The sequence below is a fragment of the Fonsecaea monophora genome (assembly GCF_001642475.1).
Source record: "Fonsecaea monophora strain CBS 269.37 chromosome Unknown Scaff23, whole genome shotgun sequence".
NCBI lineage: Eukaryota > Fungi > Ascomycota > Eurotiomycetes > Chaetothyriales > Herpotrichiellaceae > Fonsecaea > Fonsecaea monophora.
In genome coordinates, this window is record NW_019173954.1 from 189,083 (window position 1) to 208,588 (window position 19,506).

The window sequence follows — 19,506 nt, forward strand, 5'->3', positions numbered from 1 at the left end:
TTACCAACAACTAGACCTGCCTCATCATCACACACATACCCGCCCGCCTCGATCCTCTCCAACCACCAACCTCGTAGCCCCCATCCCCCTCTTCCCCCTCACATCCCAGCCCCCCGCAACGCGTGACTGACACACCGTGCATTAGGGTACGCGCATAGTGCATACGTCCAAACGACGCACCCAACGGACGAGGTACATGCGCATGCGAGAAAGGAAATGGATGGCGCCATGGTGCATGGTGAACCCGTCTCCCACATCATCTGCGGCTTTGCTCACTTTGCTGAGTAAACCAACACACCAAATAGCTACATGACTGAGCAGTGAGCATCCGGATGATGAATGAGAAAGCAAACTCGCTCGTTGTCCCTCGTTCCCATCCTGTTGGCTCTTCTTTGACCAACAGAGAACAACGAGTATCAAGTAACTTCCCACAAGACACATTGCTGTATCCATAACACATACAGGAATAACAAGCCGGTCCCCTCGACTACGGATACAAGCACACTGACCCAGCCTCGCACAATTGGAGGCGACGATCTCATAGAAAAATAAAATGTGGAACAAGCTCGATGGAACAAGAGGCAAAACTCTCAAAATCAAATGGTATTGGTATTAGTACAGAAGCCCGTGATTAAAACAAATGCCAATGTATCTGGTGGTCCATAGTCTTGCAAGGTCCCGTGAGTCCTTGAAGTAGTATCCCCCATTGTTGTTGCGCAAATACCCATAATTCAAAAACTCCAATTCCGGTAACCTCCTTCCAGCAATCTTGATCTTGGGAACCACGTGGCTTGTCTGCAAAATATCGATCAAGCCCCGCGACCAGTTCCCACATCTTCCCGGATCTTCCCAGACTCCCGACGAGCCGCAATATGTTGAATAATAAACCAATCCCAAAAACTGACGAGCCGAACATGAGGGGGTATCTCTGTGCCGATAAAACAGGAAGAACGCCAACAGAACCATGACTGCCTCGTCCGTGACTTGTTGATACAGGGATCAGAGTCATTCTGTGGTCATGTGTTCGTCCATCATGGCTTCATGATAGAACTTTTGATGTCCCATGAAAGAAAACTCCAACGAGTGTACAGTTGGGCCCTGACCGGGCCGAGAAAAAGAATGACTCATAGTGAAAACCCTCCGATGCAATGCTCCAAGATCAATGTTGTTACAGGTTGCCTAACCCATTAGCGCCAGGGGCCTCGCAGAGGCCATGGCTTGGAGATGTTAAGTAGTAGAGATGGTGAGTCGTGTTGAATATTGGATGATTGGCCGTTGATGTGTGGCGATGGGAGTGAGGATGTGTGTAGCGTGGCGGAGTTGGCATGGAAATTGCCACCGCTGATGCCTCTTGATAGATGCGAGAAGCATTGCCCAAGTCCAAGTCTAGGCAACCGAGGGTCTGCGCAGCGTCTCTTCACAGTTGACATCGAAGCGCATGTTCCAGAGACGGATTTGGTTCATGATCTTTTCTGTCGCCTCGAGGTGGCGATCGCGACCGAAGATGGAGTCGACAAACTCGGTGCCTGCCTTCTTGCCCATGGTCTTGGAACCCTCTCGTTTGGCCGCCTTGAGCATGAAGTGTTCGCAATCCTTGAGCAGTGCCTTGAACTTCTCCCAGAGGCGTTTGCCACTGACGATGAAGTCTTCGACGGTTTCCTGTTTGTCAGGGTTGCGGATGCGGTCCACACATTCTTCGGCCCGCTTCATCTTTCCAGCCAATTTGATAAGGAGGAGCCACAGTTCGCCTGCTATATCGGCGATGGGCGTGGAGGCACCGTGGTGGAAGACAGTCCAATCGTAGATCCATTTGCCAAGTGAGTTGGCGTCGAAGACACTACCCAGCAAAATGATGGGCAGCTCGGTAGGATCCCAATGTTTGATAGAATAGCCTGCGGGGATGCCGGCACGGATGGCGTCCTCCTCGGTTGCCTGCGGTGCTGGCTTGGGCTTGGACTTGGGTGTGGGTTTCGAGGTGGACGAGGCCCGTCGCGCCCTCGATCGCTTTGGCTGTTCGTCAATGATCTGCTCCTGCCCATAGTAAAAGTAGGTGTCAGTGCTTGGCTTCCTCGCATGCTTTGTCTTGGACTTTGGTTCTCGGTAGACGTAGTTTGGCTGCATTCGTGCATATTCAGCTTCATCGTCGTAGACATAGATGGGCTGATTCTGCTTGCGCGATGAGGAACGGGTATGATATCTTGAGCTAGGAAAAGGGTGGTAGCTCTCTTGGTTGCGGGTCTTGCCCCTTGCCTCACTCACATAGACATCATCCCGCGGTGCAGAATACTGGACGTTGGGCTCATGGTGCGGTGGTGGTGAGCCCGCAGGCGAATACCAGCCTCCGACCCGAGGGGAGGGTGTGTAGCTGGTCCTTCGCGCGTGTTTCTTGGGTGTTGAATCGTACTGGGGCGCGTAGTGTACGTATTCGGCGCTGCTGTACGGCGACGAGGTGCCGTAGTATTTGGTGTAATGGGACGGCGGGACGCCGTAGTGGTAACTCATTTTGATACCCTCGATGGACGAGATTCTGCTTCCGACTTGGGGCGTTCAACGCTCTTCGCTCCTCACTCCTGCCCCTGTCCGCAACAATCTTCCCCCCGATCTGGGTCTATATCTGACTGATCTGGTCGTGTGTTGTGTTGGTGGGAGAAAAGGTGTGTCCGGAAAATGTTGGTCTGGCTGAATATCATAGCGTGGTTGGCCTCGAACAGGGTGGCTGGGGGTCAAGTCTGAATTGAGTCTGGCGACTCAATTTGGGACAGGCAAAGGTGAGATCAGTTGGTTTTGCTGCAAATATGCAGACTCTTGCGATCACGCGAAAAATGTGGTGAAGGTAAGGAAAAAACTCGATGGCTGGAAAGACCTGGGTGCGAGGAGTATATGTTGGTTTTTCGGTCGAGGTGGTTGACCAGGCCCCCAAGGTTTTGTGTGGATTCTGACTAGGGGGTCGCGGAGCAAAGCAGCCGGTATGAGTCGACGCCCACGATGAGTCGACGGTGGACACTAGGGTCGATGAACGAGAAGGCTGTTCTAGTTGAAAACTGGGAATCCGTGTCCGCGCGTCTGAAGGTGGATGAACGCGGCTGTGCCTTTGCCCGTTCGGTGCTGGGCTAGGGTCGAAGTTGCTAGAAGAGAATGGGACCAACTGGAGCCAGAATGCTCAAAAGTGGCCAATAAGCCGTGTGGTCAAAGGATTGAAAAGATCGTTGTTGAAAGGGAAATTGATGGCAGCGTAGGGAAATCAGGGGGGGCAATTAACGTTAAAATGGATTTTTTGGGAAGAGGAAGACGATGGCCCAAGTGTGAGTGGATGCCTTTTTAGGTTTGATGGTATCGAAGGGGTCGAAGTGACAAAGAAGGATTGCGAGGTGGATGCAGCGGATGGCTTGACGGCTTTTCCACACTAAGGCTGGTCCATGCTCTTGCTTGGGCGTGTGCCGTGAACCCAACTGTGATGGCTCGTGTGGCAGGGATCAAGGGTTGCGGCCGGTCTAGCGTGCTGCGAAGGAGCGCCCCCTGGCGAGAGGAGAGGGGGAATGAGAGGACAAGAGGAAAAGAGCAAGAGGAGACCGCGATGCCCACTTGGTTAAGTTCTTGGGAGGGAGGGGGTGGTCGGTACAGGTAATATACGGTAAATACTGATACGAGACGAAGGCGGTGGAGGTGAGAAGAAAGAGGCGAAAAAAGTGTGGAAGTACTACTTGTACTTGACGAGTTGAGTTGAATGAGTGGACAACAGACAATCACACTGTGACAGCCTGCGGATTAGACAACTGTCGCCTAATCAATTCGGAAGTTCCTGGTCCGATTGTTGCTGATTAAACAAGAAGAGTACGAGTAATGATGGAAGCGCCAGCGATGATAGTGGCGAGAAAACCTTGAGCCGAGCGAGCGACTGTGAAAAAAAAAAATCAATGAGGGGATTTGGAAAAATAGGAAATGAGTGTGGGATAGAGACTGAGAGAGCGGAGGATGGTCACTCCGAGTCTTGGTTGATGATGATGATGCCAGGCCTTAAGGATGTAAAATGGCCTCGTTCAGCGTCATACTTGTACTTTGTAGCTGCTTGTACTTGGTGGGTGCTTGGATAGGTGCTTCCGGCTTACCTGATCGTGGGTGCTTGGGTTAAACCAGGTTAACCAGGTTAACCATCATGGTTAATGATCCAAGCGCAGCACATGCCCAAAACCCCTCAGCGCTTTACCTAGGGAGTCATTGAAGTCCGTGCTTCACTGCCCCCTTCGTCCGTGGGAGCCGCTGCTTAAGCCCGTGTCCCGCTGTCCTTTTTCATTCTGGAAGGCCTCGGGAGGGGCTAACCATGCCTAGAGCTGCCCTTTTACTTGATGCCTGGACCACTCCTACCCTCCAAATATGATCAATTGACACCGAAAAGGGGTCACGGGAACTGCGCCGCTTCCCTGCATTGTAAGCTTACCTCGTACAGTCCGCCGGCCTCTGCCCTCCTTATTTGTTTTTCCGATCATTGACCGCCGCTTTACCCAACTCTGCTCTTTTTTGCGACCTCCGAGATCTTGCAGAAATAGCATCATCCAACGGATTCATCATCGTCATCATCATCACCGTGTATACGACGCCTCCTCCTTGCCATGGGTGTCTCGACGTAGTCAATTATCTCTCAATACCTATCTACTTGACTTCTTGTTGGCTCGTGGCTGTGAGTTATTATCAACGGAATGTTTGAAGGGGCCGTAGGGTTCAACGACAGGGTCAAGATCTTGTCAAGTTTACACCTGACATCAAGTTCTCAACGAGTCTCAAACACCTGCGGGTCACTCGGTTAGGCTCAGCCCTCCAGCAAACTGCTTTGCGAACCAACGGGATCCAATCCATATCAAAGATCTCTAGTGAAGGTTTTCGCCTCCCCTGACCTGGTCCAAATTCTTGACCAAATCTGTCCTGATTGGTGATCCTGCCAGCCAATTGTTGTCCTAGTATGAGGTTATTTTTTTGACCGTCATTCGAACCCAGCTGAAATTCAAGGTGATCAGATCCAATTGTTCTTGGAATATGCACGATCGAGCCTTGTCAGGCCTCGCTAGGCCCACCCAGAGGCCGGCTTTGTTGTCCTGTAAAGCTGAAAGGCTGAAGCTGACTTCCCATCCAATGTCTTCCGTAGCGTGCCCCAAGTCCTCGTACATGGATACTCGTATATCTTCATGATAGCCCTCGATTGGCTCGCAAAGCGTCTTTTCAAAGAGCTGACATGGCACAAACAAACGTGACTCGTGTCTGTGCTGTGTCGTGCGGTGCTGCCCGCCCACTCTTGTGCAGGTGACATACATCACTCCCCAACCCTGTCCTGCAGTCAACCTTTCAATCAAGGACCCGATGAGAAAGGGGATCAGCATGCCTAGGAGGAATGTGACTTGTGTCGAGTCTGTCCCAGCGGCACGGCAGTGCGCATGAAGTAAAATGAGCTCGAATCGACCTGGGACGACGGGTTGTGTCTACCAGTCACTCGTATTTGCCACAAACATCTCACCTGGAGAAGCCGTCTATCCATCCGCCCACACTCTTCACTGTGTCTGCGCTTTGCATGGTAGTAGGCTCTCACGGCATCGGGAGTTCCTAAAAGGCGTCTCTGTGGTCCTGGCCAGAGCTGGTCGATGGGTCACGTTCGACGATTCTGTATCTTCGGTATTGCGGCAGTTCTGAATATTACCTTACCTCTTGAATACCTTTGGGTCGGTGGCCGACTCCTTTCACCACGGCGCAGGTTCCTCTGCAGGCCAGTTGGTCTTGGCCGTGGTGTTGAGTGGAAGGAGCGAGTGAGCGAGTGCCAGCGCATGCCAGCTTTACATTAGCCTTGGCGCTGGTTCGGGCATCATTGTCATGCTCTTCCACCACTCCAAGCGCCTCGTTTCTTACCGCCTCATTCCCATCTGCTGCATCCTGCTTCATCCTGCACCTACGCTGTCGGCACTCTTCCCATTGACCCATTTGCGTTGGGAATGAGGCAACCTCGCGTGGGTTCGGGTCTAAAAGCCAGCATCGCCCCGATCCGCTAGCTGCTCCCATTTTGGGTATCAACTGAGCAGTAATAACAATTTACTGACGCAGTTATGACTGTTCTTGATATCAACACAACCACTTGAAATCGACAAGGCGGAGCCTCAAAGGGGTTGCTAGAAGGTTCTGAGTCCTGCGATGCCTCAGAATTGCACTGACCCTGGCGCGCCCAAGGCTGTGTTGGGTTGCAGGATGACTTTGCCAGTTGCAACTTGGTGTACAATTCGCGCAGACACGATGCAGCCCCAAAATTCGATGACTTCACCATGAAGGATGAGTAAAAATTTCTCGGATCTCACCTGGGACTCACGCAAATTGTGCCACTATTAGAAACTCCCTGGAAAATGGGAACTCATGCATACCTAGTTGCTTTTCGCTAAATCTTGCATGTACGGTAGTAGAGCCTCGGTGTGAAAGGGACTATCGAGGCTCAAGATCACCACCATCCTTGTCTCCTGGACAACAGGCGAAGGGCATGTCGTCTTTTCCGACCATCATGAATCAGCCTTGATCACATCTTCCTTGCAAAATGGGCCCTCATTGGACTATACGCTACGAGCATCCTCTACTTCACCGACACCCCCCGTCCTCAAGTTGCCTAGCGCGCTAACAGAGTAGCGGTGGAATGCTTCGACCGGCCTCTCGAGGATCTCCCCGAAGATCAATAACCTTTGGTGTCAATACTCTGCTAATAAGCAAACAGGGCAAATTGTCAAGCATGTCCCCCGGGATACGATGCAGCACGGCGCGGATTCACCGACTCTTACGTCTCCTCTTTCCCACCGATTGTCTGCCCTCTTCGCAGCATCAACGAGAGTAAGGAAATCAGTGCCGACATCCCTAGATCCTCAGTCTTGCATGGGTTCATGACTTGTGTTAGAGAGCAGCTTGGTGAGGCAAACATCAATATCAGCACTACAAAGTCGTGATGAGAGCTTGGGAGAGGAATTTAATACTGCGGCGCTGTTCAGTGGCTAAGCTTGAACAACACTTATGTGTGTAGTGGTATATACACGTTGTTAAGCTTGTGTGATCACGACCTGAAGAATTGTAGCCATGAATCCGCACTGCACATCTCGCCGTCGCGGGGGTTGTTAGCAGCTACACGCAAGGAAAGAAAGTCCATAATTATGTATAGATACGTCTATATGTATCCAATTATAACAAAATCTCTGGAAGAGGATTTTTCACCCGCCATAGCGAGGATTTCACATAGAATAAGTTCCCCAAACCATTCGGAGCGCACGAGACGAAGTTATATGGTCCTCACTTTTGCCTTTACGGGTACTCAACTGTCCACACCATGAGATTTGAGGACCTTAAGGGCACGGCGATGGACGGCATCGGCCACGTGCTACGTAAAGAGCAGCCGTTAAACATCCTCAATCACATCCGATTTGATCTGCCTCTTGTCAGCTGTTTCCTCTTTACATCCTTTCCAGACATTGCATCTCACCATACATAGGTGCAGTGTGAAGATGGTGTACGATGTAGCCATCATCGGCGCGGGGCCGTGCGGACTGGCCGTGGCGGCGCGGTTGCGCGAAGCGACTCCCTCGGCCCTCTTCACCAACGACGAGCATGCTCGGTACTGGAGGAGGTTCAATCGGCGCGAGACGATTGAAAACGAACAACGCAGGTCCCAGAACAAAGCCGCCCAGTCGAACATAAGGAGGAGCAACATGTCAACCGTCCCGGCCAGATCGATGATTGTGCTCGACGCGCATTCTCACGAGTGGATGTCCGCGTGGCAGGAGAGGTTCCGCAGGCTGCAGATCGACCATCTTCGCAGTCCACTGTTCTTCCACCCGGACCCGAGGGATAGAGATTCGCTCTTGGCCTTCTCCCACCTCCACTGCCGCACGGACGAGTTGCAAGAAATTCCCAACGTGGCCGGCAAAGAGATCAGCAAGCATCGAATAAAGAAGAAGCGGCAGAAGTGAGTTTGTACCAGAAGAAAACTTATTGGGAGAGAATTGTTAGGAGCTCACATGTCTATAGAAGAATCGCACAGCACCTCCGGATCGATGACCGAGACCGGATAGATTACTTTACCCCCTCGGCGGCGCTCTTCAATGATTTCTGCGGCGATATCGTGGATAGATATCGGCTTCGGAACCTCGTGGTACGAGCAAAGGTTGAGAATATCGAGTACGGCGATCTCGGCGGCTTGACTAACGCAGAAGGATTTACCTTGACCACAGACCAAGGAGCGATCTTCTCCCGAATCGTCGTTGTCGCTGTTGGTCCTGGCAGTAAGCCTTGCATTCCCCTCGACAGCAACCTTCAGCTGAGCGCGGACGTTGGAAGCGTTTGCCACTGCTTCGACCCCGCAAGTGGACACTATCTTCCAGAGCATCTTCTGCAAAAAATTGAGCAAGGGTTACCAACTTCGGTTGTGGTGGTTGGTGGTGGACTAACAAGCGCTCAAATTGCAGACCTAATCATTTGTTGTGGCGTAACCAAGGTATGGCTGTTGCTCAGGGGAGATTATAAGTTGAAGCATTTCGATGTCGACCTGGAATGGGTGTCTAAAGTGCGCAACCAGCAAATGTCGGTGTTCTGGTCGGCAGATAGTGATCAGGGTAGGTTGTCATCAGAACGAGAATATCAGCCACTGACGGTCCGACAGAGCGCTTCGAGCTGCTCAAAGATGCTCGAAACGGCGGCAGCATAACACCCAAGTTTGACAGGATTCTCAAAAGGCACGTCTTAAACAGTCGCCTAGCTATTTTGACGCATACTCGTATCAAGGACGGATTGTGGTGCGCAGGAAGCCGGACATGGTCCATCACATTGTCATCGGAGCCAGAGAACGACCCTCTGTGCATCGATCACATCATATATGCTACAGGAGCGGCTCCGAACGTCGAGAGAGTGCCCTGTCTGCAGCACATGCTGAATAAATATCCTATTGAATCCATCAATGGGTTACCTACTCTTAGCAATGACTTGATGTGGCGCGACGACATCCCGTTATTCTTGACTGGTGGTCTTGCAGGGTTGAGGCTTGGTCCCGGCGCTGCCAATCTAGCCGGGGCACGACAAGGCGCTGAAAGGATTGCTTGGAAAATTGAGGACTTGCTAGGTAAAGAGCAGACACCGTCGCCGGATGAACGAGTGTCAGCCGTGGCCGGGCTTGGTGTGAGGCAACCTAGGAAGGGGGAGATGAGGATGATGGCTGAGGAGAGGAGTGAGTTTACAGGAGGCTTTGCCAATCAATTTGAGGCATTGACGATCCATGAAGGCAGCTGATGCGCGATTAGTCAAGCGGTGATAGCTTTCCATGTGGATGCCGATGTTTGTAAGGGACATTAGAGAAGTGTGAAGGTCAATGTATGTACTGTGCGATCTGAGTACTCGGTACATTGTCGGTCATGCACAAAATACAAGCCAATATGCACTAGCCCAATTCATTTAGTTGTAGGGCTGCTTTAAAATTCTCCGATCTAACCAGATATGGAATTTGCTGTCTTGGCAGTGATGTTCCACTTGTACAAGTCCTACCCCTCGAAGGCGGTGTGAGCACCGTCACTCACAGCACTCGGATCTGTGTGAGACTTCATATTTCAACACGGTACGGGATAGGCACACAAATGTAACAGAAAACCCAACAAATGTCATCAACGAACCGCAAATAGAGAGGTCCGCAAGGCTTTGGCTTGCCGGCAGACCCCTGCAAGAATAGAATTGCACATGGGTTGGCCCAACTCAAACCCCGGACGGCAATTTCGTGCCCCGGTCGCACCACGTTTGGCACCGGCGCTGACAGCCTGATGGCACCGACGGCGCATGGACCATGGGATTGATGAGGCCTCGAGGCTGTAGCGGGGCCTTGCGGCTTACATTGGGCGTTTGCAAACCAGACACCAGGTGTTTCGAAGATTGACCCAAGACATTTGTGGCTGCACCATCATGGAAAGTTGGGGTACGAAAATAGCAGGAAGCAAACAACAAAGACTCGTGGAGAGTGGACAAATGGCCATCGCCATAGTGAATGTCTGGCTTCCTCCTCCTAGGTAATCGATCCCACGAAAAAGATGAATGTCTCTCACGGGCCTTGCTCGTACCTACAAATGAGTGGAACGCGGCGCAATTGATTTCCGTCCTCCCTCATGTTGTACACGTACTTGTACTTGTACAAGCTAGACATTAGCCGAAATCCTGGGTGCGGGTAGCGTACCAAGAAGTGGATTGTGTCTGAGAACCCCGTCTTTGTCGAGTGGACCACGCACCACACGGGCTTGACGGCCCTGAGAGCCGGCGGGGCGTACTAGAGGAAGACCAGATCGCGAAAGGACACCCACCACACTTCCTGGAAGCTAGGTATGCCCCTCCGAAATTACTCGTACACAACGGGCCTCGAATAACATGGGAATGGTGGCGAGGACAGGGTTTCATTCAATCCGAGGTTTGTCCTTCGCAATAATGGCTGCCTTTGTTCTTCCCTCTTCTCGATGACATTCGAATATGAGGGTGCTCGCGGGAAGAAGGCTCTCCCAGAGGACGGAATATAGCCTTGTACGAGAGAGGTGCCAGCGAGCCTAGGGCAGATTCCACCAATGCTTGTCTTGTGGTGTGACTTGTCCAGGCTCTAATCTTAGTGGTGGAGGACTTGGGCAGCCCTGTCGGATTTGTTGTCTGCAAGATAACAGCGTCACACCCAGTGAGGTTTTGTGCTGTTCCCTTGGTCTAGCCGAGGATGTCAGAGGGCTAATCGATTGAGAATATCAAGGGCGAGTAGAGCGTGCAGCGCGCACAAGGAAGACTGGCTCAATGGGTAATAATGGCATCATGACTTTGGTGGTGAGGAGATTTTGACCTACAGTCTCCCCGCCCCCGGCAGTCTTTCCCTTCCTGTCAGCTATGATACAACTGCCGACTGGCTGAAATCTGCCAGGGGGGGGGGGGGCATGGACCGCCTATCAATACTTTCTCCAGGGCGGCCGCAAGGGCGATAGGGACCTGCGGGGAGGCACCTCAGAGGGGTATAGTAGCCTGCTAGGGGTGGGCGCAAGGGCACCTTATTGGCCTCGGAGTCGAGTCCACCACCCACTCCCGCAGCCATCTCGCCATCTCCTCTCCAGTTCTCTCAATTGTCAATCCATCTTCCACGCATTCGACGCCTTCGATTCTATGCCGCCGTTATCCTTCTCTGCATTGTAGATCTCTTCTGGGTGCATACACCTATGCCTTATGGGGGGTCGGCTGCCGTTAGATTCATGATCTCTTCCGCTGGTTCTTGTTTCCTGTTCCTTTCCTCGCTACTTTCGCTCCAATCTCACATATTCCCATCATCGCATGACCTTACCGATATATTCTCCGGAATGCGGATCTTGGGAATTCGCCCACTATTCGAACGAGGTTGAACTGAAGAACTCGAGCCTGTGCATGACGTCCTTACATCCTTCCATTCCTGCTGCTTGTCCCCCCAATTGCCAGCTTACACGTCGAAACTGCAACCACTCTTGATGGTCATGTCAAGCTCTCAGTTCGCCACACCACAGGATGTTGCGCCAGCGCCGGCAGACAACGAAAGTGTGGTTGCCCCACGGAAGAGGAGGAAACGCGCACCTGCTGCTGGTGCGGCTGTGGACTGCTTCACCTGTACAAGTCGGAGTGTTCAATGCGACCGACGGAGACCGTACTGCTCCCGATGCTTGGACGATGGCAAGGACTGTGCTGGCTACAAAACTCAATTAACCTGGGGCAATGGAGTAGCAAGCAGAGGCAAGCTTCGAGGCCTTTCTTTACCCATTGCTGGCACTCAGAAGTTGTCGGCATCCAATTCACCGCCCAGACCGAAGAAGAGGACATTACCACCACCATCTTCCCGCGTACCTCAGTTGCAACACATTCTTAATGCTTCCCCAGATGCTCGCCCCACCATCTCCTCGGAAGCGCAATCCCCAGAATCAGCCACCAACGGCAACGTAGCCTTCCAATTTGGTCTATCTCATCCGCCTCCGATTACGCCCTCTTATGCCACGGCTACTAGTCCATGGAGCCCTCCACCAGAAGTGCCCGGAGTCAAAATAGCGCCGAGAATCTCTCCGTATACGGCTGCGTCTTGGGCACCGTCTGTTGTCCACGGAGGCCCTGTTGGTGACGGTCTTCGACGGCCTAGTGCTGTATACAGCAGGAGCGATCGAGTGTCGCCGATGTCACACTCTCCACCGTCGCCCGAATCAGCATACTTTGGACGAGTCTTAAACCACGACTCGATGGGTGTGCCGGCTACTTTGCCTCCTTATACCGAGTCTCCTCGAGTCACATCCCCATTTGGTGGGTCGTTTCCTGAGCAGGGGCAGTTTTCCGTTTACCAGAGACAGGACGACCGTATTTTCAGCAATGAACTAGATGTTTCGGCACTTCTACCACAAGGAATGGAACAAGTCCTTCCCCAGAGCATTGACGATGCTATTGACGGCGAGGTTGAAGAAGTACGTCGAGTCGCGTATGAAAACGAATGTGCCATTGTCGAAGATGATTCTGCGGTTGGCTTTCCTCAGTGGTCGCTGCACGACTACAGCCTCTCGCTCTCACCCTTTGCAGGTATTACAGCTATTGGCGCAACCCCACGGATGCAATATTTGATACAATACTACACTGAGGTCATCTCGCCTGTGATTGTGGCCTTTGACGGCCCTTCCAACCCGTATCGAACTCAGATTCTGCGGCTGGCGGGGAAGAGCGAAACGCTTCAACACGCGATAGCCGCATTGGCAGCAAGTAACCTGAGACAGCGGCGGGAAACTGGATTATCGACGGGCAAGACAGATCCAGCGAGGAGGTCGTCCATGGCCCACCTCACCCTTACGAAAGAGGACTGGCATGAGGCAGGCTTGTTGACTCCGCAGGAGCAAGCACGTGAGGAATCCCTTCATAAAGGCATTGCTATTCAATCTCTCAATATGCAACTCGCTGATCCTGTTCAACGGATGGACGATTCGATTCTGGCCACACTGCTTATTCTGTGTCTATTCCACATCTGTGATTCAGGGATTGCAAAGTTCCGCACACAATTTGCTGGTGTCAAAAAACTCCTTTCCATGCGCAAAAACGACTCAGGTTTGAATACGAGGGAGGCTAAATGGTTCACACGGATGTTCACCTGGTTTGATGCAATGACTGCCACGGTCAACGATCGCGAGGGACAGCTCCAGGGCTACCACCTGGACGTGTCCGCCCTATCAGACGAAGAATGGGCGCTGGAGAATCTTGCTGGTTGTGACGGTAATTTGTTCAAGATAATTGCCAAACTGGGTAGGCTGAATGTGTTGAGCCAAGGCAAGTCAGTTGAGGAAAGTCCTGCTATTGTGTCTCGACCGGTGCCCACGATGTCTTCGGCACTGCACTTTGACTACAGCAAGTTCGACGGCAATGGATGGATGCGGATCGCTGAGGATGACGAATTGTTCTCCAGCAAAGTGACAGAACCCGATGTGAAGACACAGTTCTGGCGAGAATGGAGGGAAACTCGACAGGCCTTGCTGGCTTGGCAGTTAGCTTCGAGTCTTCACGAACGCCCCAACCTTGGAGTGCCTTACTTGACCGATGAGCAGCGCGTCGACCTCGGGAATATATCTGAGTCCTTCAGATATTCTGCGCTGTTATATACCGAGCGCTTGGCCCATCCACAAGTCCCCAGTACGGACTTGGCCATCCGTGGATGGGTACAAGAATGTCTGAAGTACATCAAAGCTGTCAAGTCGGATGTGTACCTTCTCTGGCCCTTGTTTATTACAGGCAGCGAATGCGTCGACGACCCTGATCGTGACGTGATTCGCCAACGATGCCTTGATATCCAGAAGGACAGTGGCTTTCTTAACAACAAGAGCTGCTTGGAGCTTTTGGAGAAGGTGTGGCGCAATTATGACGAGAAGAAGAAACCGAGTCTGTTCAGCAGCGAGTATGCAGACTCCTTTGGAGATGTGGATGACGAAACTGGCTTCAGGTTTACGACTATTATGAGAATGGAGAAAAACCAGGGTGAGTATATTGTCGTCTGACCGCGACGTACAGGACTGAGAAGAATTGAACATGTCGGAAGATCAGGTGCTATGTGACGTAACAAATTACATTGCAGTAAAGGATCTCAGAACCTCTCTGACGAAGGAATGATGGATAATTGGTTACTGTATAGTAGGAAAAGTTTTGGGAGCTTTGGTTCACGGTCGTAAATCCACTACTGATACGGATAGTGACCACTATCTCTGAAGATGAAAATCAATCAATATTTCTCGCCATGAGATCTGAAGTGAAAGAATCAATCGATGGTGTCGGGGGTTGTATTCAAGCAACGCAATACTCGGAAAGTGCAAGGCTGAGTTTGGTAGTTTTTGATTGGCTGAAAAAGGACCGACAGTAGATTTCAGTAGAAGAGCCGGATGCGCACCTGTTTCCTTGTGCATTCTCTTTTCCTGCCTAGACATTGTGGCATGTGTTACCACCGCAATCCACCGCCAGATCACAAACATGTCCAACCCCCCCTCTGGAACCTCGACGCCACGTGCCTTCGCGGCGCAGTCTGCTACCGCGGAAGACCTGCTGAAGTCGCAAACTGTCGGCCTGGTGAACCTGGCGGACTTCCGTAAGAGGCGGGCAGATGTGTTGGAACTGAAAGAGAAAGAGGCGAGAGAAGCGGCAGGATCCAGGACGAGGACGCCCGAAAGTGACGGGTGAGTTGAATAGTTCCTTGCTGTTCTCGAGGCACGGGCACTGGCCTTCCATCCTGCCTTGTGTCGTGTGGCTCATGGTTTCTTTCCTCTCAAGCGCTTCAAGGGCGGGGCTAATTTGCAAAGTACAGTGCAGCGGCGACACGAAAACCCGACCACGATGGACCTCCGAGTAAGAAGTTGAAGAAGAAAAAGATTGCAGGCAAAGGACTATTATCGTTTGGAGGCGACGAAGACGAGGACGCAGAGGGCGGAAGTACCGTCTCGTCGCCCGCAGTGCGAAGTTCGAGACCGTCAACCGAACCGTCGCCTGAACCATCCTCCATCACTCGCAAACTAACCCCCAATCCCAACTCGAATCTCCCTCCTCCCCGAGCAATCACAAAAGCGGCACTGGCCGCTGAGGCTCTGGAACGAGAAAGACTACGGAAAGAATTCCTTGAGATCCAAGATCGGGTAAAGGAGACGGAGATTGAGATCCCCTTTGTATTCTACGAGGCTGGCGCGAATGTGCCAGGTGGCAGCGTAAGAGTCAAAAAGGGTGATCATGTGTGGTTGTTCTTGGATAGGTGTAGAAAGGTGGGAGCTCAACTCGGCGTCTCTGGTTCTAGCTCAGGATCTGTCGGTGGTGGGAGCAGTGCCATGCAGAAGAGGCGCAGGGAGGACTCGAGGAAACAGTGGGCACGTGTGGGTGTCGATGACTTGATGCTCGTGCGAGGCGAAGTCATCATTCCCCATCACTATGAGTTCTACTATTTCATTGCGAACAAGATTCCCGATCCGAGTAGGGAAGGGAAGCTGCTGTTCGAGTACTCTGGGACAGCGGATGTCAGAAAGACTAACCCAGGCGGACAAGACATCGAGACCAATGCTCTGCTGCGGGTGCCTGGAAAGACGCAAGAGGTGCTGGAAGGGCATAACGACGACCCTACGCGGACCAAAGTGGTGGATCGAAGGTGGTATGAGAGGAACAAGCACATCTATCCCGCGATTGTATGGAAGGAGTTCAAGGCCGGGAAGGAGTTTGAGGAGATCGCAAAGGGAGGCAGAAGGGATGCTCAAGGCAATGCTTTTTTCTTTGGTTGATATGAACCTGATGACCACTGATGAATCGAAGCAATTTTACCCGTTAATGAAATTTCAGGATGCGCATCTCATGGAAGATAGAGTGCTGCTTTGTGAGGACACGGGGCAAGTGCAGACAAGACTGAACCTGATCGTCATCGCTCAATTGGCGCAGACGTGGCAGTGGCTGACATCGCGGCAGCCCGTGTCTTTTACCCATACCTATACACACTGCGATATCTCCGCTGCTCATCTAACTACTCTCCGTTCAGCCATTCACCATACCTCGTCTCCTCGACACAGAGCAATGGAGCAGCACTTGCGGTGCAACAATCAGCAGGGGGGCAGTTGTCGAGCTGCACTCACGGCGGAGGCAATTGTTACAACTTGCGCGCATGTTCCTCCTACAGTCATTCTGCTTCTCGCCGTCGTTCTAATCCGTCTCAGGCACATCTTTTGCATACCCTGCGCCGAGAAGACTGGCTTGTCGATAGCACCCCGGAATCAGCGTCGATGTCCTGTTTGCAAGACCGCCCTACCAAATGCCCACGATGCAGTCCGCAATCTGGTAAATCCACCCGAAGACTTCAAGACCAGCGTGCTTTGTGGCCTCGACCCCGCAAACATCATGGACTGTGCCCAGACGGCGCTTTCTTTCTGGACATACCAAAAGGCTCAGGAACTGTAACGTTTAATGCTTCGTCTTATAAGTGACCTTTCTGACGAGAGTGATAGTGCATATCAGCAACACATTGCTAGAAACCTGACGCACAGGCTCCACCAACTCAATGCAGAGGTTGAAAAGACTGTTAATGATGGCAATTCTCAAATTCAAGCTCTGGAGACACGGAATCAGCGTACGAAACTCTAGATATATCCACCAACGAAGAGTCCGCTAATCAGTGCACAGAACTCTCTACTGATGTACAATCATTGCAACAAAAGTATACGCAACTTTACGACCAGTATCAGGACAAGAGCAGGAAGCAAGCACAGACCCAGAAGCTCTACGATACTCTGAAACAGAAAGTCATGCTGGAGAAGATGGAGCCACTCGCTAAGAACGATGTAATTCAGACATTACAGTCCTTTTCTGCCTTGCCGCAAACCGAGAGGGTGCAGTCGGTCGTTGACTTGGGACAAGCCTTTCGCCCACAAGACCCTCCCCAGACAGCAGAAAGGCCAGCTCGTAGACATGGGCGCTTTCAAGAAGGTCACGAACGACTTCATCCACACCAACGGTCCGGGAGCAGTCTTAGTGGCAGCGAAAAGAGGGGCATGTTACCGCTCGAGAGGCCGCGGATATCGAGGATCTGTAGGTGGCCAGAACCCAACATACTGCTTGTGCTAAACTGCGGCAGCAAATGTGCTGGCTACTTCAGGAACCCCTTTGCAACGGACAGCCTTGCCAAACCAGCCTAATTTGGGTGTCAATCACTCCGGTTTTCCAACAACAGCTTCACGTTCTCAGCTTTCAGCAGGTGGTTATCATCTGCCAGGATCAGCATCTCATCGCCAGCACAACCGCCCGAGCAAAGTCGTGAATCCAGCCCAAAGCTACAGTGCCATCAGTTCAGGCATGAAAGTCGGTAGAGCAGGGACGTCTGGGTCAATCGACTTGGGTCCAAGGTTCAATCAATACGCTGGTATGTCTAATTCCCCTGCTGTACGCTCGAAACTAACTCCACATGGACAAAATCATGCATTCAGCGCAGCAGAGTGTGGATCATGCGACCCCGACTGCGCCATATTCAGCTGGTTATTGAGTTGACACAAGCGACGAGGTGCTCTGACCCGGAAAGAAATTCATAATAAGTTGCCTTGACAGCAGATATAGGCCATTCTCTTTACAGAGTAGGTAGATTTTGCTCCTCTATCTCATCTCATCTCATCTCGGTTCCTCAATTACTTTTCTCCAGAATCACTCTACTCGTATTGAGTGCCACTCAATGGTCTCAGCAGTTGTCCAAAAGAATCTATCCGTTGACCTTTTGTCAACTGCACCTTTACCAATCATTTCAGTAAGAGGCAAGGTCCAATTTGCCAGATTATTCTACCCAGCTATTGAAAGTAGCGATCGAAAGCTTTACACACGACTCGAGGCTATCTTCATCTTGCTTGAGCCATGAGAATACATTTGCCGTCGACCCGATTCGTCTCGGTACAGTAAGCGACGAGGCTGTCAAAAGAAGGACAGTTAACATGGATGGCAGACCTTCTAACCAATCGGTCTCATCTGGAACCAAAGGTATGGTGTTGGAAATGAAAACGTTACAGAAGCCAAGGCAGAGTGGCCTTCAGATCATTTTCAATAATCCGATCCTGTTGTCGTCCCTCGTCCAGAACTTTGATAGGAAAGACTATCACTGGCTTGCAGAACTTGCAGCTACCATTCCTGGTATCAAACCATGGCCCAAGTGGGAGCCATTGAGTCAACCTTTGCCTTTTGGCACCCTACCATTCAGCGTCAAGGACTTGCGAGTTAGATGCCAGAATTCGCTGCCAGAAATGCCACGACTTATGGCGGTAAAATCATCTCATGCCGTCCACAGTGAGGGCGGATGCAAAGAACTCGAAGGTGCAATGAGCTGGAAAGGGTGTGGCTTGACGGAGCGAGATCAAGGACTACCACCGAAATCTAAAATACACCGTGAAGGGCCTTTGGAGAGGCCTTTGGAATTCTTCGAATGTATCGGCCACAGGCTGAAAATCCGAGACCTCCCCCTGTCTGATATTGAGGAATGCCTGATCCAGCTGCAGCTTGTGATGGAGATATCTTCGCTTTCGGCCAACTCGATACGAGCTGCAGTACGGCTGCTACAGAATGACGGACCACAGCCAGTATTGGTGGATTTGCACGGGTTACACGGTTCTGAGTTTATGGTCTGCTCGAAATGCGCTCTCGATGTCTACCTCTCACTGAGCGTTTGTATATGGGATCATGCTCGAATCGTTCCACTCTGTCGAGAGTGCTCCGAGAATCCCTCCCGAGAGCTCTATAACTTCGAGGCGCAGGGCATGCCATCCATTGCAGAAAATATACGAGGCTTGAGGAATATCGATGACTATCTCGAATGTGACTGCCACGAGGTTCTATCGCCCGGCAATGGTTATCACCTCTGCACATTCTGTGCCGCCATGTTCCATTTGCTAATTTACCTGCAGCACCGGCTAAACAAAGCCTCGGGCATCTATCCGGACAGTGTGCCCTACCAAGTTCTAGAGATGGGCAACACCAGGAGCGGATATGGTCGCAACTATTGCCCCTGTGGAAAGGACTGGCATCAGCTTGTTGACAGCTGGTGTGGTATTTCTCAGGAGGAACGGGACAACAGAATGTACCGTCTCTGCACGTTATGTACGGGGCACGTACCACGTGGGAAAATGATGAATCCACAATCGACGAATTGTCTCTAACAGGGCGAGGGTAGCTGTGTATGCTCAAGGAACGCACGGGGCGGCAGAAGTCAGAGAGGCTGATGCTGGTGCGGGCGGTAATAGAGAATCTCCGTGATGGTTCGGCGCTAGCATGGTGTACTATGGAGGCGAAGCACTTGCATGAGGAAGCGGTCTGAGCGTTATGAGGACACGAAGAGCTTCGGAGGTCTAGCCACAAGTTACTGAGAAGTCCAACACAGCATCCTTGCTTAAGGTAACTACAAAGAGACGAGAGTGGACAAGACAAGACAGGTGCGCTTCATGAGCCGGGTGACAAGGCAAGAAGACAAGGCCA

At 51.7% G+C, this 19,506-nt stretch overlaps 5 protein-coding genes across 5 annotated transcripts; 4 read left to right on the forward strand and 1 right to left on the reverse strand.

The window, feature by feature from the left end:
- Positions 1–1,386: 1,386 nt before the first annotated feature.
- On the reverse strand, positions 1,387–2,502 carry AYO21_04235 (hypothetical protein; the record flags this gene model as incomplete). The annotated part of the gene is made up of 1 exon (XM_022654208.1): positions 1,387–2,502. The coding sequence occupies one exon, from the start codon at positions 2,500–2,502 to the stop codon at positions 1,387–1,389; it is 1,116 nt and encodes a 371-aa protein (XP_022513485.1).
- Positions 2,503–7,508: 5,006 nt separating this feature from the next.
- On the forward strand, positions 7,509–9,285 carry AYO21_04236 (hypothetical protein; the record flags this gene model as incomplete). Its single annotated transcript, XM_022654209.1, has 3 exons — positions 7,509–7,969; positions 8,032–8,615; positions 8,663–9,285. 3 exons carry the CDS (start codon positions 7,509–7,511, stop codon positions 9,283–9,285), a joined length of 1,668 nt encoding a protein of 555 aa, XP_022513486.1.
- Positions 9,286–11,507: 2,222 nt separating this feature from the next.
- AYO21_04237 (hypothetical protein) lies at positions 11,508–14,042 on the forward strand (the record flags this gene model as incomplete). Its single annotated transcript, XM_022654210.1, has 1 exon — positions 11,508–14,042. One exon carries the CDS (start codon positions 11,508–11,510, stop codon positions 14,040–14,042), a length of 2,535 nt encoding a protein of 844 aa, XP_022513487.1.
- A 466-nt stretch (positions 14,043–14,508) lies between these two features.
- AYO21_04238 (hypothetical protein) lies at positions 14,509–15,794 on the forward strand (the record flags this gene model as incomplete). The annotated part of the gene is made up of 2 exons (XM_022654211.1): positions 14,509–14,711; positions 14,840–15,794. 2 exons carry the CDS (start codon positions 14,509–14,511, stop codon positions 15,792–15,794), a joined length of 1,158 nt encoding a protein of 385 aa, XP_022513488.1.
- Positions 15,795–16,080: 286 nt separating this feature from the next.
- On the forward strand, positions 16,081–19,190 carry AYO21_04239 (hypothetical protein; the record flags this gene model as incomplete). The annotated part of the gene is made up of 4 exons (XM_022654212.1): positions 16,081–16,457; positions 16,509–16,630; positions 16,684–16,841; positions 18,051–19,190. The coding sequence occupies 4 exons, from the start codon at positions 16,081–16,083 to the stop codon at positions 19,188–19,190; spliced, it is 1,797 nt and encodes a 598-aa protein (XP_022513489.1).
- Between the last annotated feature and the right edge of the window lie 316 nt (positions 19,191–19,506).